The 19,495-nt window shown below is 33.6% G+C and overlaps 1 protein-coding gene across 3 annotated transcripts in view; it reads left to right on the plus strand.

Annotated features, from left to right (window-relative positions):
- Window positions 1-19,495, plus strand: part of C4H6orf118 (chromosome 4 C6orf118 homolog) — a 76,778-nt gene that overhangs the window by 40,587 nt on the left and 16,696 nt on the right. For all 3 annotated transcript variants that reach the window (XM_074265171.1, XM_074265173.1, XM_074265172.1), the window contains 2 exons: window positions 4,358-4,482; window positions 16,170-16,228. In XM_074265171.1, the coding sequence (XP_074121272.1) occupies window positions 4,358-4,482; window positions 16,170-16,228 (184 nt within the window). The remainder of the gene's footprint in view (window positions 1-4,357; window positions 4,483-16,169; window positions 16,229-19,495) is intronic.

Genomic DNA, 19,495 nt, shown 5'->3' on the forward strand with positions numbered 1-19,495 from the left:
AGTGTGGGCTGGCCAAATAGAAAACTGACTTTGAAGTCAGGAAAACTTGGTTTCAGATCCTATCTCTGACACACAGTCACTGTGGAACCTTAAGCAAGGTGTGTAAGCCTCTTAGTGCTGCATTGCAAGAAGGAATTTCCTTACATGGTTTTTCTCTCACCAATGAAATCCTAAGTCTAGTCTCTGGTTGTTTCACTCCTGATTCTCCTGATTCTCTCTTTGTAACTCCATTTAGACTTGTGTTGGCAAAGATGCTGGAATGTTTCACCATCTCCTTCTCCAGCTCATTTTACAGATGATAAAATGGAGGTAAACAGAGTTAAGTGACTTTTATGATCACACAGCTAGAAAGTATATGAGCTCTATCCACTGTAGCATCTGGCTCTTTGGTCCTTGTCCCTATCCTCAGATAATTATTATTATTATTTTTTTAATAATGCCTTCCTTTAATGAATTTTTTATTACTGCATTTTGTTTTAATATCCTAGACAGAAAATATGACTCAGAGACAGTGATCTCTTTAAGTGACTTGTTATACATGAATTAAAATGTTTACCTTTGCACTATATGCTATTTTTTTTATTATTATTTTTTTATTATTATTATTTTTTATTTTTTTATAATTTAATTTTTATTTTATTTTATAATTATAACTTTTTTTTGACAATACATATGCATGGGTAATTTTTTACAAAATTATCCCTTGCACTTACTTCTATTCAGATTTTTTCCCTTCCTCCCCCAACCCCCTCCCCCAGATGGCAGACAGTCTTATACATGTTAAATATATTACAGTATATTCTAGATACAATATATGTGTGTAGAACCGAATTTTTTGTTGCACAGGAAGAATTGGATTCAGAAGGTAAAAATAACAGTTTACACTCATTTCCCAGTGTTCCTTTTCTGGATGTAGCTGATTCTGTCCATCATTAATCAATTGGAATTGGATTAGCTCTTCTCTATGTTGAAGATATCCACTTCCATCAGCATACATCCTTGTACAGTATCATTGTTGAAGTGTATAATGATCTTCTGGTTCTGCTCGTTTCACTTAGCATCAGTTGATGTAAGTCTCTCCAATCCTCTCTGTATTTCTCCTGTTGGTCATTTCTTATAGAATAATAATATTCCATAACATTCATATACCATAATTTACCCAACCATTCTCCAATTGATGGACATCCATTCATCTTCCAGCTTCTAGCCACTATGAAAAGGGCTGCCACAAACATTTTGGCACATACAGGTCCCTTTCCCTTCTTTAGTATTTCCTTGGGATATAAGCCCAGTAGTAGTATGGCTAGGTCAAAGGGTATGCACATTTTGATAACTTTTTGGGCATAATTCCAGATTACTCTCCAGAATGGTTGGATTCTTTCACAACTCCACCAACAATGCATCAGTGTTCCAGTTTTCCCACAGCCCCTCCAACATTCATCGTTATTTGTTCCTGTCATCTTAGCCAATCTGACTGGTGTGTAATGATACCTCAGAGATGTCTTAATTTGCATTTCTCTGATCAATAGTGATTTGGAACACTCTTTCATATGAGTGGAAATAGTTTTAATTTCATCATCTGAAAATTGTTCATATCCTTTGACCATTTATCAATTGGAGAATGGCTTGATTTCTTATAAATTAAAGTCAATTCTCTGTATATTTTGGAGATGAGGCCTTTATCAGAACCTTTAACTGTAAAAATGTTTTCCCAATTTGTTACTTCCCTTCTAATCTTGTTTGCATTAGTTTTGTTTGTGCAGAAACTTTTTAATTTTGTGTAATCAAAATTTTCTATTTTGTGATCAATAATGGTCTCTAGTTCTCACTTGGACACAAACTCCTTCCTCCTGCACAAGTCTGAGAGGTAAACCATCCTGTGTTCCTCCAATTTATTTATGATTTCGTTCTTTATGCCTAAATCTTGGACCCATTTTGATCTAATCTTAGTATGTGGTGTTAAATGTGGGTCCATGCCTAGTTTCTGCCATACTAATTTCCAGTTTTCCCAGCAGTTTTTGTCAAATAATGAATTCTTATCCCAAAATTTGGGATCTTTGGGTTTGCCAAAGATTAGATTGCTATTTTTATTCACTATCTTGCCCTGTGAACCTAACCTATGCCACTGATCAACTAGTCTATTTCTTAGCCAATACCAAATGGTTTTGGTGACTGTTGCTTTATAATATAGCTTTAAATCAGGTACACTTAGACCACCTTCCTCTGACTTTTTTCCATTAGTTCCCTTGCAATTCTCGACCTTTTATTCTTCCATATGAATTTTGTTGTTATTTTTTCTAGGTCATTAAAATAGTTTCTTGGGAGTCTGATTGGTATAGCACTAAATAAATAGATTAGTTTGGGGAGTATTGTCATCTTTATTATATTTGCTCGGCCTATCCAAGAGCACTGAATGTCTTTCCAATTATTTAAATCTGACTTTATTTTTTTGGCAAGTGTTTTGTAGTTTTGCTCATATAATTCCTGACTCTCCTTTGGTAGATATATTCCCAAATATTTTATACTATCGACTGTTATTTTGAATGGAATTTCTCTTTGTATCTCTTGCTGTTGGATTGTGTTGGTAATGTATAAAAATTCTGAGGATTTCTGTGGATTTATTTTGTATCCTGCAACTTTGCTAAAATTCTGAATTATTTCTAATAGCTTTTTAGCAGAGTCTTTGCGGTTCTCTGTATACCATCATGTCATCTGCGAAAAGTGATAATTTGATTTCCTCATTTCCTACTCTAATTCCTTGAATCTCTTTCTCAGCTCTTATTGCCGAGGCTAGAGTTTCTAGTACTATATTGAATAGTAATGGTGATAGTGGGCAACCTTGTTTCACTCCTGATCTTACAGGGAAAGGTTCTAGTTTATCACCATTACATATGATGTTTACTGAAGGTTTTAAATATATGCTCCTTATTATTTTAAGGAATAGTCAATTTATTCCTATCCTCTCAAGCGTTTTTAGTAGGAATGGATGTTGGATTTTATCAAATGCTTTTTCTGCACTATATGCTATTTTAAATGCAAACTAGTTTCTTTTGCTTTGTTGTGTATTAGATATCATATTGTGTATGTTTTTTTAACATTCTTATTATTAAGTAGTCTTGCATGATTTAAATTGATACTTTAATATGCTTTCTCTTGGCTTTTGAAAAGGTTCTTTGTCATTGAAGCTCTGTAAATTGTCAAATATACTTTCTTGATTAGTCTCTGGAAAGGATTAAGACCAACAAGCAAATAAATATGAAGATAACAATAGAAAGACTCTATATCAATTTTCTTTTGGTATGACTGACTCCATGTTTAAAACAGCTTCTATTTCAGTAGAAAATGAGCAACCATGTCCTTCCCCCTACCTCCTTCATTAGTTTTTGTTCTTAACTTATTTCAATGCTTTCCTAGTCCATTTAATTCTAAAGTCTTCCATCCTGTGTTTGTTCATAGTTATTTGTTTGTTTCCCTTCTGTTAGACTGTGAACTCCTAGAGAGCATAGCTTATCTTTCTTTATAACTCCATTTCTTATTAGTTGATACTTAAATGTTTATTGCCTGACTGATCAATTTGTCTTTTCCTTTTCTAAGACCAGGAGAAAATTTTCCTACCTCTTTATATATAATTATCTAGACAACATTTGATTGATGAAGAAAAGGTGTCAATCAACTTATACTTCAATTTGGATTGCCATGTTTTTGTTTTTTGTTTTTTTTTTAACCTTAAAAAAAGGCACAAAATACTTCTTTCCTTTTCAGGACTCTTTAGGATCAGAAACATGTCATGCTGCTTATAGTGCAAAACTGTCTAAAAAGAAAACAAATCAAAACATTTATCACTCACTTTAGAGAAAATCTAAGCATGTTCAAGTCTAGGTAGTCAATAGACATCTTTTATCTCAATTATTTCATTCATAAATATAAGCAAAGCTTAATATAACATATTCAGATTTTTCTAATATTAGGGAAACAATCACAACCTCAAAGTCACTGGAAGAAAGACATACATAAGATCCTAAATTTAGATATGGAAAGGAAATCAGAATCCATCTAGTCTAATTCCATCATTTTATAGACAAGAAAACTTACTGAAATTAAATAACTTGCTCAAGGTCACTTAGGTACTTGTTTCTTAGCTGGAATCTTAATCTGCGTCTCCTGACTACAAATCCTTCATATTACATCTAACATTTTGATGAAAAATTCCTACCACTAAATGACCCACTAAGTGCTTGGTCCTAAAATTCTAGAAAGGTCATGGGAAATCTTGAATAAAGAATGAAATTTCTTAATTATGCAATTTTTCATGTACTCTTGTGTCTTGTTTTATTCCTTTATGTGACCACACTGCAAGACTTTGCTGGCTCAAGTGAAGGGAATGGAGAAGAGAACCATGATGACCTCAGACATAGAAGAAGCCAGAATAGAAGTAAAGAGGCTTGTGAAGGCAGCCAAAGAAGCTTTGGAAAAGAACGAAAAGTGAGTGTCATAAAGCCTAGTGTTTTATTCTTTACATAACTGGTTATTTTAAATATATATTTGGTATGATTAAATTTCATATTATGCGTGCTTTTGTCAATCCTGTTACTAAACTCCCATGGCCCCTTGCCAAGGCGTAACTCATCTAGCTTGGACTTCCACTTGATATTGGAAGCTCATTCTGGGCAGTCACTCGGTCCAGATTCAGGGAGGACTCAATCTCTCTCTGGAGGCATAGGTGGTGGTACCTTGGTTCATTTGTTGAAAGCTTACTTTTGAAAGGTAAGCTGATACCAGAAGACATCAGGGTCTTTTCTTATTTTGTAACCATTATAAATAGAGATGCCCCACAAACAAATAAAAAACTCTTTTATGGTATAATGTAAAAATAGCCTATATTTTGGACATAAGACAAAGCTAGAGTGTTGGCAATTTTGTCAAAGGGCAATAGTGTTTGTTAAAATTCAGTTAGGTTTAAGAATCACCATGGACCAGTTGTCTATGATTTTTTTTTTTTTTTTTTTTTTAAGGAGATATAGTCTGATTTCTAACTCCACATCATCTACATTTGTCTTTTTTTCTCCATTCACATTGTTATGATTTTAGTTGAAAACATGTTATATTGCAGTAGACTGCCTTGTCCAAAATATATATTTTTCTTTTTATTGATTTATTTTTGCTGAGGCAATTAATTGGGTTAAAGGACTTGCCCAGGGTCACACAGCCACTCAGTTTCCAGATTCTTGCCACTACAAAAAAAGGCTTCCACAGACATTTTTATACACGTGGGTCCCTTTCCCTCCTTTAAGATCTCTTTGGAATATAAACCCAGTAGAAATACTGCTGGATCAAAGGATATGGACAGTTTGATAGCCCTTTGGACATAGTTGCAAATTGCACTCCAGAATGAGTATCCATTCACAATTCCAACAATGCATTAGTGTTCTAGTTTTTCCACATCCCCTTCAACATTCATTCTTGTCCTTTCCTGTCATCTTAGCCAATCTGAGAGATAAGTAGTGATATCTCAGAGTTGTCTCACTTTGTATTTCTCTGATCAATAGCATCATTCAGTTTTTGAAACAAAATTTAAGAATAAATATATATATATTTATATACATATACATATATATGTATATAACACACACATATATATATCTTATATGTTAAATTTGATCTTATTAGATCTGTTGTAGTGTTTAAAGCTGTCAGAATAATTATCTGATTAATAAATTATTAAATAATTAAAATTCATAATTTAATAAATTTAATAATAATTTAAATTATTAATTAATTTCAAAAAATAGTCATCCTTGCTTTATCTGAAAATTTGAAAAAAAAAAAAAACATGGTCAGATACATATTTATCCAAGGCATTAATAGAAAGATTAAACAGCACTGGGATGAGTGCAGATTCCCCGAGTACATCACTCAGGACCTTCTTCCACATCCACATAAAACTATTTTTCACAACTCTTTGAGTCAAGCTTCTCAACTAGTTCCAATTCCATTTGTCTAGTCCATATCTCTATATATATTTTCAAAATAATAGAGTTATCAATTGCTTTGTTGCAATACAGATAAATTATGTCAGTACCATTTTCCTGGTCTGTTAATTTAATAATAACCTATCAAAAAAGGTGAGATTAGTGTGGTGTAACCTGTCCTTGATGAAACTATCTTATTTCTTTGGGAGCCACATCTTTATTAAACATTCACCAACCATCCCTTTAATAATAGATTCTAGAATTTTTTCCAAGAAATGAAGTAATTTTCTTATAGATTGTGATTCTTCCTTTACAAAACAGGAAAACAAATGCTATTCTTCAATCCTGCAATACTCTTTGGAATTGTTTCAGGCATCATTTTTTTCTTTTGTTTTGTTTTGATTTGTTTTGTTTTTAATCACAGAATTATAGGATAGAGTTTATCTTAGAGGATGCAAATTCCTGTTTTATTTCTTACATTTTTATTTCTAATACCTGGCACAGTGCTTGGCATATAGTAGTTGCTTAATATTAATGCTTATTGATTGATGGATTAATTAATATACAGCTGATTTGAAGACAACATCATGCTTTTCTTAATGACCCATTCTTATTCTCACAATCCATTTCTTATTAGCCACTCTAATATCTGCCTTCTAATAAAATTTCTTATTGGCAAAGAAAAAAAGAAACAAAATAGACATTTAGGAACTTTGATTTCTCTGTTGTCATATATCATTGTTTAATCTACTGCAGGGACAAACTATTCTTTTTTATTTTATTCATTTTTTTCTTTATTAAAGAGTTTTATTTTTCAAAACGTATGCATAGACAATTCTTCAACATTAGCCTTTACAAAACCTTGTGTTCCAATTTTCCCCTCCTTCCTCCCACATCCTTCCCTACATGGCAAACAATCCAAAATATGTTAAACGTGGTAGAAATTATATATATGTATGTATGTATGTATGTATTTATGTATGTTATATACACAATTATCATGCCACACAAGAAAAATTAAATTAAACCAGTAAAAAAAAAAAAGAGAGAAGCAAAATAAAATGCAAGCAAACAACAACAAATTATGTTGTGAACTACACTCAGTTCCCACAGTCCTCTCTCTGGATGTAGATGGCTCTCTTCATCACTGAGCAAGTGGAACTGGTTTGAATCATCTCATTGTTGAAGAGAGTCACATCTGTCAGAATTGATCATCTTATAGTCTTATTGCCATGTATAATGATCTCCTGGTTCTGCTCATTTCACTTAGCATCAGTTCATGTAAGTCTCTCCAGGCCTCTCTGAAATCATCTTGCTGGTTGACAAACTATTATTTAATCCTCTTTTTTTCTCTTCCCTTATGGGCCATTGTTCATTCTGAGATTAAGAATTCCTGAAGCTATGTTTTTTTTTTTTTGTTTGTTTTTGTTTTTTACTTAATAGAATTTAATTTTTTTCAATTACATATAAAGGTAGCTTTCAATATTCATTTTTGTACAATTTTGGGTTCCAATTCTTCTTTTTTATCTTTCCCTTTACTCCCTTCCCTCAAGATAGCAAACAATCTGATAAAGGTTATATATGTACAATTATTTTAAAAATATTTCCACATTAGTCATGTTGTGAAAGAATAATCAAAACAAAAGGCAAAAATCATGAGAAAAAACAAATAAACAAGCTGAAAATATGTGCTTTGATGTATATTTAGTCTCCATATTTTTTTATCTGGATGTAAATGGATTTTTCTATCCAAGTCTATTAGAATTGTGTTGAATCTATGTATTGTTGAAAAGAACTAAGTCTATCACAGTCATCACTGATCATCACACATTCTTGCTGTTACTGTTATAATGTTCTCCTGGTTCTACTCACTGCACTCAGTATCAGTTCATGTAAGTCTTTCCAGGTTTTTCTGAAATCTGTCTGCTCATCATTCCTTATGGAACAATAATATTACATTACATTCATATGCCATAACTTAATCAGCCATTTCCCAATTTACAAGCATCCAATTTCCAATTCCTTGCCACCACAAAAAAGCTGCTACAAACATATTTATACATGTGGATCCTTTCCCCTCTCTTATGAACTTTTTGGGATACAGACTCAACAGTGATACTTCAATCGTGAAATTATTTTTATAGGACTAGCCACATATTTCTTTTTATCCTCTTTTCCTTTCCCTTGCTTTCTACTCTAAAGATATCTCTTCTGCTTCTTCCTTAATTGTTCATTCTGTCCATCATGCTTTCCTTCTCTGTTTCATGGATTTTGTCACATGAGAAGAGCATCTATTTCCACTTATAGCTATACTATAGTTTTATATTTTTTAAAAAAGGGGGAAAAAAGTAAAAATCAGTTATACTCCATTAGAGTCATGTTTGAGTCAACAATTTTATCTAATCAAGTCCCAGTGATAAGGCTAAATTAATGTCCTTGCATTATGATCTATAGTTCTTCTTCCTTACCATCCGTCTATTGTGCATTTTTGTGAACATCTGAGACCATGGAGTCTCTCAGCAGTTTATTTTCAAAAATAATATTTTATTTCTTCAATTACATATAAAACAATTTTTAACATTTATTTAAAACATTTTTTATTTCAAATTATCTCTCTTCTTCCTTTTCCTTATCCTCCTCTAAGATGGCAGAAGGTCTCATTTCCACCAGCAATGTATTAGTGTCCCAATTTCCCCACATCCCCTCCAACATTCATTGTTATTTGTTCCTGTCATTTTAGCCAATCTGACAGGTGTGTAGTGGTATCTCAGAGTTGTCTTAATTTGTATTTCTCAGATCAGTAGTGATTTGGAACACTCTTTCATGTGAGTGGAAATAGTTTCAATTTCATCATCTGACCCTGATTTATAGGAAACCAAACCATTCTCCAATTGATAAATGGTCAACTCCACCAACAATGTATTAGTGTCCCAGTTTTCCCACATCCCCTCCAACATTCATCATTATTGGTTCCTGTCATCTTAGCCAATCTGACAGGTGTGTAGTGGTATCTCAGAGTGGTCTTAATTTGCATTTCTCTGATCAGTAGTGATTTGGAACACTCTTTCATGTGAGTGGAAATAGTTTCAATTTCTTCCTCTGAGAATTGTCTGTTCATATCCTTTGACCATTTATCAATTGGAGAATGGTTCGGTTTCTTATAAATTAGGGTCAGTTCTCTATATATTTTGGAAATGAGACCTTTGTCAGAACCTTTGTTTTTAAAAATATTTTCCCAATTTGTTACTTCCCTTCTAATCTTGTTTGCATTAGTATTATTTGTACAGAAACTTTTTAGTTTGATGTAATCAAAATCTTCTATTTTGTGATCAATAATGATCTCTAGTTCTCCTCTGGTCATAAATTCCTTCCTCCTCCACAAGTCTGAGAGGTAGATTATCCTCTGTTCCTCTAATCTATTTATTATCTCCCTCTTTATGCCTAAATCATGGACCCATTTTGATCTTATCTTGGTATATGGTGTTAAGTGTGGATCCATATCTAATTTCTGCCATACTAATTTCCAGTTTTCCCAACAGTTTTTTCCGAATAATGAATTTTTATCCCTAATGTTGGAATCTTTGGGTTTGTCAAAGATTAGATTGCTATAGATGTACCCTTTTTTGTCCTTTGTATCTAATCTGTTCCACTGATCTACCGGTCTATTTCTTAGCCAATACCAAATGGTTTTGGTGACTGCTGCTATATAATATAGCTTTAGATCAGGTACACTTAGACCACCTTCCTCTGAGTTTTTTTTCATTAGTTCCCTTGCAATTCTCGACCTTTTATTCTTCCATATGAATTTTGTTGTTATTTTTTCTAGGTCATTGAAATAGTTTCTTGGGAGTCTGATTGGTATAGCACTAAATAAATAGATTAGTTTGGGGAGTATTGTCATCTTTATTATATTCGCTCGGCCTATCCAAGAGCACTGAATGTCTTTCCAATTATTTAAATCTGATTTTATTTTTGTGGCAAGTGTTTTGTAATTTTTCTCATATAATTCCTGACTTTTCTTTGGTAGATAGATTCCCAAATATTTTATACTCTCAACATTTGTTTGGAATGGAATTTCTCTTTGTATCTCTTGCTGTTGCATTTTGTTAGTGATATATAAAAATGCCGAGGATTTATGTGGATTTATTTTGTATCCTGCCACTTTGCTGAAATTTTGAATTATTTCTAGTAGCTTTTTAGCAGAGTCTTTGGGGTTCTCTAAGTATACCATCATGTCATCTGCAAAAAGTGATAGTTTAATTTCCTCGTTTCCTACTCTAATTCCTTGAATCTCTTTCTCGGCTCTTATTGCCGAGGCTAGCGTTTCTAGTACTATATTGAATAGTAATGGTGATAGTGGGCAACCTTGTTTCACTCCTGATCTTACTGGGAAAGGTTGCAGTTTATTTCTATTGCATATTATGCTTACTGAAGGTCTTAAATATATGTTCCTGATTATTCTAAGGAATAGTCCATTTATTCCTATACTCTCAAGAGTTTTTAGTAGGAATGGATGTTGGATTTTGTCAAATGCTTTTTCTGCATCTATTGAGATGATCATATGGTTCTTATTAATTTGATTATTAATATGGTCAATTATATTAATAGTTTTCCTAATATCAAACCAGCCCTGCATTCCTGGAATAAATCCTACTTGATCATAGTGTATTATCTTGGAGATGATTTTCTGAAGTCTTTTTGCTAATATCTTATTTAAGATTTTAGCATCAATATTCATTAAGGAGATTGGTCTATAATTTTCTTTCTCAGTTTTCGATCTACCTGGTTTAGGTATCAGTACCATGTCTGTGTCATAAAAGGAGTTTGGTAGGACTCCTTCATGCCCTATTTTTTCAAGTAATTTATATAACATTGGGGCTAATTGTTCTTTAAATGTTTGGTAGAATTCACATGTGAATCCATCTGGCCCTGGGGATTTTTTCCTGGGGAGTTGATTAATAGCTTGTTCTATTTCTTTTTCTGAAATGGGACTATTTAAGCAATTTATCTCCTCCTCTGTTAATCTAGGGAGCCTATATTTTTGGAGGAAGTCATCCATTTCACTTAAGTTATCAAATTTATTGGCATAAAGTTGGGCAAAGTAACTCCTTATTATTTCTCTAATTTCCTCTTCATTGGTGGAAAGATCCCCCTTTTCATTTGTAAGACTATCAATTTGATTTTCCTCTTTCTTTTTTTTGATCAAATTTACCAAAGGTTTATCTATTTTATTGGCTTTTTCATAAAACCAACTCTTGGTTTTATTTATTAATTCAATAGTTTTTTTACTTTCAATTTTATTGATTTCTCCTTTTAATTTTTGTATTTCAAGTTTAATTTTTGGTTGGGGGTTTATAATTTGGTCTTTTTCTAGCCTTTTAAGTTGTAAGCCCAATTCGTTAATCTTCTCTTTCTCAATTTTCTTCAAATAAGCCTCTAAAGATATAAAATTTCCCCTTATTACTGCTTTAGCTGCATCCCAAAGATTTTGATATGATGTCTCATCATTGTCATTATCTTGGGTGAAATTGTTAATTGTTTCTATAATTTGCTCTTTCACCCAGTCATTCTTTAAGATGAGATTATTCAGTTTCCAATTACTTTTTGGTCTATTTACCCCTAACTTTTTACTGAATGTAGCTTTTATTGCATTGTGATCTGAGAAGAAGGCATTTATTATTTCTGCCTTCCTACATTTAATTTTGAGATCTTTATGTCCTAATATATGGTCAATTTTTGTATAGGATCCATGAACTGCTGAGAAGAAAGTATATTCCTTTCTATTGCCATTCAGTTTTTTCCAAAGGTCTATCATACCTAGTTTTTCTAATGTTCTATTTACTTTTTTAATTTCTTTCTTGTTTGTTTTGTGGTTTGATTTGTCTAAATCTGAGAGTGCAAGGTTGAGATCTCCCACTATTATAGTTTTACTGCCTATTTCTTCTTGCAATTCTCTTAACTTTTCCTTTAGAAAGTTAGATGCTATACCACTTGGTGCATATATGTTTAGTATTGATATGGCTTCATTATTTATGCTACCTTTCAGCAGGATATAGTTTCCTTCCTTATCTTTTTTAACGAGATCTACTTCTGCTTTTGCTTGATCTGAGATAAGGATAGCTACCCCTGCTTTTTTGGCTTTACCTGAAACATAATAGGCTCTGTTCCAACCTTTTACCTTTATTCTGTATGTATCTCCCTGCTTTAAGTGTGTTTCCTGTAGACAACATATTGTAGGGTTCTGATTTTTGATCCAATCTGCTATCCGTCTCCGTTTGATGGGATCGTTCATCCCATTTACATTTACAGTTAAAATTACTAATTCTGTATTTCCTGCCATCGTATTATCCCCAGATTATGCTTTTTTCCCTTGACCCCCCTGATCCCCCTCCCCGATATTTAATTTACAGACCCCCCTTGTGACGCGCAACCCTCCCTCTTTTTTTTTTTTTTTTTTTTTTTTAGGATCCCTCCCCCCTCCCTCCAAGTCCCTTCACTTATTCTCCTTTTCCTTTTCCCTTTTCCTCTCCCCCCTTTTAATGAGGTGAGAGAAAATTCTCTGAAAAACAAATATGTTAATTATTTACTCTTTGAGCCTCTCCTGATGGGAGTAAGATTCACACAATGATTCTCCCCCTCACTAAGTTCCCTCAGATATGGTGTATTTTCTATGCCTCTTCCTGGGATGTAGTTTCCCTCTTTTTATCACTCCTTCCCCTTTTTCTGACCCGACCTCCTTCCCTTTACTACACCCCCCTTTTTTTCTTTTATATCAGTAAAATCAAATTATCCTTGAGTATTTTTTATATACCCACAACAGAGTTACAGTTCTCAAGGGTTCTGTGTACCTTTTTCTGTTTCTCTTCAGTCTTGTGGATGTAGATCAAATTTTTTGTTTAAGTCTGGTTTTTTTCTTAGAAACATATAGAATTCCTCTGTTTCATTGAATGACCATCTTCTTCCATGGAAAAAGATGCTAAACTTAGCTGGGTAGTTCATTCTTGGTTGCAGTCCTTGATCTTTTGCCTTACGGAATATCAGGTTCCAGGCCCTTCTATCTTTTAATGTGGAGGCAGCCAGATCTTGGGTGACCTTTATTGTGGCACCTTGGTATTTAAATTGTTTTTTTCTAGCTGCTTGCAGGATTTTCTCCTTTGTGTGGTAATTCTGCAGCTTAGCCACAGTATTCCATGGTGTTCTTTTTTTAGGGTCTATTTCAGAAGGAGTTCGATGAATTCTTTCCACATCTACTTTCCCTTCTGTTTCTATTATCTCTGGACAGTTCTCTTTGATAATTTCCTGTAAAATAGAATCTAGGCTCTTTTTTTGGTCATAGTTTTCTGGAAGTCCAATAATCCGCAGATTATCTCTCCTAGATCTATTTTCCAGGTCTATAGATTTTCCCAGTAAGTATTTGACGTTGTTCTCCAGCTTCTCATTTTTTTTGTTTTGTTTGACTGATTCTTGGGTTCTCTGTGAATCATTCATTTCTATTTGTTCCATCCTGACTTTTAAGGAGTTATTTTCTTCTTTCACAGTTTTTAGTTCCTTTTGTAAATGCCCAATTTTGTTTTTAAATGAATTATTTTGCTCTATTGAATTTTTTTCCATTTCCCTAATTTTTTTTTTGAGAATTATTTTCTTTTTCCAATTCAGAAATTCTATTTTCTTGAGACTTTTTTATCTTTTCCAATTCAGAAATCCTACTTTCCTGTGTTTTTTTAACCTTTTCTAATTCATAAATTTTGTTTCCCTGCATCTCCTGTGAATTCTTTATTTTTTCCAACTCCAATTTCAGGACGTTGTTATTCTCTATCATAGCTTCCCTTTCCTTTCCCCATTTTTCTTCAATCTCCCTTAATTTTTTAAGAGTTTCTTCTAGGAGAGAGTTATGTGATGGGGGGCAGGAATCGTTCCCCTTTAGGTTGTTATCTGCTGTCTCTCTGCTGTTAACTTCCTCGGGGTTGGATACCCGCTCTTTCTGCTCTTTCTCTGTATAGAAGGAATCTATGGTTTTTCTAGCTTTTTTGCTCATATTTAAAAAATCTTTGGGGGTCTGTCCCTGGGGTAGGAAATTATTTACTTCTTTACCAGCTTCCTCCCAGACCGGATGGATGCAGCGGCTCCTGCGCCTGAGCTAAGATAGAGCTCTGGGAGAGAGTTCCCCACCCCCTCCCTGGAAGTGCCTCAGAGGTGATTAGCACTGCTGTGCTTCGAGGGCGTAGAATAGTAAAGACAGCACAAAGCCCAGCCTATGTGTCCGGGTGGGGCGTGGATGTCTGCAGCAGGTGACGTGAAAAGCCCCTGTGCTCAAACTGGAAGTGTCTGCCAGAAACCGCAGTCCCTAGTTCAAAGGTTCCGCTTCTCTGGGACTTCCTGGAGCTGAGTTCCACTCCCTCCAGCTAAACTAGGCAGTGTGTGTTGCCCTGGGCCATATCCACCCACTTGTCAATCTCTTAACTATTCTCAGGTGGTAGCTGAGGCCACACCCCCTGGTGCCGAGATCTGCTGAGTCACCTCCAGGGTCCGGGGAAAATCTAATCTGAGTTTTAAAATATTTTGGCTTTCTCTTCTGAACTGCTAAATAATTAGCAGAGAAGAGCTAACAACCTGTGCCAGATTCCTTTACCTCAGTGGCTTCTCTGATCCCAGAGCCCTTCCCAGCGCAATGGGCGCAGTGTGCCACTACCCCACCGTCTGTGCTGGCCTCTCTTCTTCCTCCCCTGGGAACTGACCTTTCCTGTTGAAACTCCAGATTCTCTTCAGCTGGTAAGTCGTGCTTCCAGTCCTTATGGTATCTATCAGTCCTGAGCTAATTCTGAGACTTAATTTATCTAATTGGTTGTGAGGGAGTGAGGACGTTCACAGAGACGTGTGTTTCTTCTCCGCCATCTTGGCTCCATGATGAGGTTTTTTTGATGATGAGTCCTTTTGAATTGTCTTGGATTATTTTATTATTGAGAATATATGTTATTCATAGTTAATTATTGTATAATACTCTTCTTACTGTGCACAATGTTTTCCTGGTTCTGTTCATTGCACTTTGCAAGACTTCATGCCTTTCCAGGTTTTTCTGAAATCATTTTGCTTGTGATTTCTAATGGCACAATAATTTTGCATTATTATTATATACCATGACTTGTTTAGTCATTCCCCAATTGAATAAAATCACCTCAATTTCCAATTGTTTATCATTACAAAAAGAGCTGGGTATGAGCACTTTCAAAGAATTTGGCTTTTGCTACTTCTGAGTTTTTGCCACAGCTTTTCTTAAATTTTAACTACTCTCTTGATGGACATCCAGTTGCAATTTTCTCCCTCCATCTTCCTTTTAAATTTAAAGCCATTTTTAGAATATTTCCAAGATTCCAAACATAGTATGTCCTTATCTATCCTTGTTAGGTGCATGAAAATTGTAGCCAAGAATCTTATTTTCTTTTTTCCTCTGAAATATTACTTAACTTTAAATATTATTTATTTCTTCAACCAGTTATTTGCTTATTACATATTTTTAAAAGTTTTTTTTATTTTCAAAACATGTATGGATAATTAAAAAATGAAATAATTAAAAAACATTGACTCTTGCATAGTCTTATGTTTCAGATATTCTTCTCCTTCCCCCAAACCCTCCCCTAGATGGCAAGAAATCCAATCTATGTTACAATTCTTAAAATATATGTTAAATCCAATATGTATAAACATATTTATACAATACTTTTGGTGCACAAAAAATCAGATCAAAAAGGAAAGGAAATGTGTAAGAAAACAAAATGAAAGCATACAATAACAAAGAGTGAGAATGTTATGTTGTGATCCTCATTCAGTTCCCACAGTCGTCCTCTCTCTGGGTGTAAATGGCTCTTTTCATCACAAGATCATTGGAACTGGTATCTCATTGCTGGAAAGATTCATGTTACTATATTGATGGCTTTAGAAGATTATTTCTTTTAACTAGTGGAATTGTATGCGATTATGTTTTCCAGTGATTTATTTTCTTCATTTTTAATGTCAAAGTTATTTTTGATTTTTAAAATTTTATTATTTTATCAGAGGAGCCACATTGCCAGCTTAATTTTGAAAAGTTAAAGGCAGTAGCTATTAAACATATTTCTTATTATACTATGGTTATTGGGATGCAAAATATAGAGTGGGATAATAATGATGTAAATTGTTGTTCACTCTTCTTTTCTGTTCTTATAGACTCCGGAATGATTTGAAATTAGAAGAGTTGCTTGATCAGACTCCTTGTACTACACCAGGCAAGTAACTGCATGATTGATCTATTGCCATTTTCCTGTGACTAAGAGAACACATATGTGTGTGTACATGTGTGTGTATATATGTGTGTATACACACATATGCCCCCCCACAAAACAATTTTAGACATACTACTAAAGCTCAAGGCCCTATATGAAAGTTTTAAACTATTTGAATGGAAAGAAAGAAATGATGCTCTAATCACTTTCTATGTGTAAGGTATTGTTCTAATAATTATTTTTATTCTTTCAACAACCCTGGAAAGCAGATGGCATTGCTTTTACATTATTTTATAATGTTGAATAAACTGAGGCAGGCAGAGCTTACATGACATTCCCAGGGACACATAAAAATAAGTATCTTATATTGTATCTGAATTCAAGTCTTCATGACTCTAGGCCCAGTATTCTATCCACTGTACCATCTAGCCAAATCAGAAGGGTTACTGACATAAGTTACAGAACAGGTTTCCCAGCTGCTCACAGAAAACATCTCCTTCATTTAAAAACAAAACAAAACAAAAACCTATATCCCTTTATCTTATCATTGCAACTAGCTATGATTTTATATATCTCTTTTCCCTTTCATGGGCTAATTTCTTACATTCCATACTCATCTTTTTTCTTACACTTCTAATTACTCTACATTCTTGTTTCAGCTTCATAGTTTATCTGAAACTACCTGCTGTAAAGTTATTAGTGATCTCTTAATCATCAAATCCAAGAGCCTTTTTCATACCTCATCCTTCTTGGCCTCTCCAGCTTTTTTTGCTTACCTTTTACCTCAAGATTATGCTCTTCTCTGTCGAGTTGTTAAACAAATCTCTTTCAACTTTTATCTATTTAAGTGCTTCTTTTTAGTTTCCTCTGCGTATTCCTTATGCACGTTATGCCCTTTAACTATAGTTGTTCCCCGAACTTTATTCTGCACCCCCTCCTTTTTTACCTCTATACTATATCATGGGGGTAATCTCATCAAATTAATTGTGCCATTTAATGAACTCTATGTGGATGAATCCTAGATTAATCAATCAGTTTATCTATCTATCTATCCATCCAACAAAGTCTCTGAAACTTGTCATCTATTACCAACTAGATAACTTATAAGCATTTTAAATTCATCACTTCCCAAACAAAACCCCATTATTTTGATCCTGAAACCTTCTCCTCTCTCAAACTTACCTTTTCTGTCAGAAGCATTACTATCTTTCCAGTCACTCAAAATTCTTAAGTTTTTTAAAGTTATTTTTCTTTTAAATATCACAATCCTTTTATCATTTGTTTTCCTAGTCCTTTTCCTATTTAATTATAACTTTATTCTTTTCATGTCTCTTGGTACAATATTATACTATTGCATTCATGTTCCATAATATATTTAGCCATTTCCTCAATTTATGTGCCCCTTTATGTGCCCTCTTAGATCATTGCCTTTTCACAGTGAAGAATCTTGTATAACTTCATGAAATTATGATTTATGCTTTTAAGGGTTACCCAAGGTGGACAGATCACAGTAGAGAATTCTGACAAAAGGTTGTCTAGTAGGGAAGGAAGTGAAACATACTTCAGTATGTTTGCCAATAAAACCCCATGGAAAGTGCACAGTGGATAGAGCACCAGCTCTGAAGTCAGTAGGACCTGGGTTCAAATATGACCTCAGACACACACTTCTTAGCTGAGTGACTATGGGAAAGTCACTTAACCCCAATTGCCTCAATAAAACAAGTAAATAAATAAATAAAACTCTGTGGAAAGTATTAAAATGATAAAATATATGACCATGGAACATGAGCCCCTCAGATTGGAAAAAAACAAATGACAACTACAAGTAGTTCCAGAAAGAATGAAGTAGCTTGGTTAAAGCCAAAAGGAAGCTCAGCTGCAGATGTGACTGGCAAACAAAGGAAAGTACAAAGCTGTAAAAATCAGTATTGTATAGGAATCTGGAACGTCAGATCTATGGACCAAGGTAAGCTGGATCTAATCAAATAGGAGATAGAAAGAATAAACATTGATATACTGTTTATCAGTGAATGTAAACGTGTGGGAATGGATGAATTTAATTCAGATGCTTAAGAGACCAAAGTTGATTGTCTATATCTTTCTAGAAATATGTTCTGAAAACTACATCCCCCTTAATGGGAGACTGTCATGGTGATTTCAAGAACTGGTCCAGCCATTTTAGAAAGCAACTTTTAACTATATATGAAGTATAAGTCATCATAAAGTAAAAGACTTAAAACAGCTTCTAGAAATAACACCAAATAAAGATGTCAGTCATTGTAGGGAATTGGAATGCTAAAGTATAGAATCAATATATGATTGGAATAACAGGTTACTTTGATCTTGGAGTGCAAAATGAAGTAGAGAAGAAACTAATTCAATTTTGTCAGGATAACTCATTGATCATAGCAAATGTTCTTTTTCCATAACCCAAAAGGCAATTCGACACATGGACATTCAATATTGAAATCAGATTAATTATATACTTTGCAGTCAAATGTAGAAAAGCCCTATGTAGTAAGTTAAATTACATTTGGAGCTGACTGTGCCTTAGATCATGAGCAAAATTCAGACTTAATTTGAAGAGAGTAGTACTTTTTTTTCTTTATGGAATTTCTTTGTAATCTTCATAATCTAAAGAATGTTGGCAATTTGAACCCTTCCTCTGTGCTTTTAACAAACATCCTGCTCTTCTTGTATTTTCTGGTTTGCATATTTGTTGAAGACTAGTTTATAGAAATTTAAGCATAATCTTGGTTATATGTGAATTGAAGACAATTGCTCAGCAATTTAAACATTCCTTAGCATTGCATTTCTTTAACATTGGAAAGTAAAGTGATATTTTCTAATACCATGACCACTGTTGAGTTTCCCAGATTTATTGGCATATTGAATGCACATTAATAGCATCGTCTTTTAGAATTTTAAATAACTCACCTGGAGTTCCATCATTTCCACTAGCTTTATTGTAAGCAATATTTCCTAAGGCCCATTTAAATTCATTCTCCAGGATGTTTGGCTCTAGATTATTAATGATTACATAATCATTATTAGGGATGGTTATATTTTCCTTATATTGTTCTTCTGTATATTCTTGCCAACTCTTCTTAATTTTTTCTATTTCTATTAAGTTCCTACCATTTTGCCTTGTATGAAAACATGCCCATTTTTACATGAAGGATTCCCTTGATATTCTCTAATTTTCTTTCTTTTTTTTCCCCATTATATCTTTTTTTTTCATTTCATTTATGAAAATATCTATCCTTGCTA

This window comes from Sminthopsis crassicaudata, chromosome 4 (assembly GCF_048593235.1).
Source record: "Sminthopsis crassicaudata isolate SCR6 chromosome 4, ASM4859323v1, whole genome shotgun sequence".
NCBI lineage: Eukaryota > Metazoa > Chordata > Mammalia > Dasyuromorphia > Dasyuridae > Sminthopsis > Sminthopsis crassicaudata.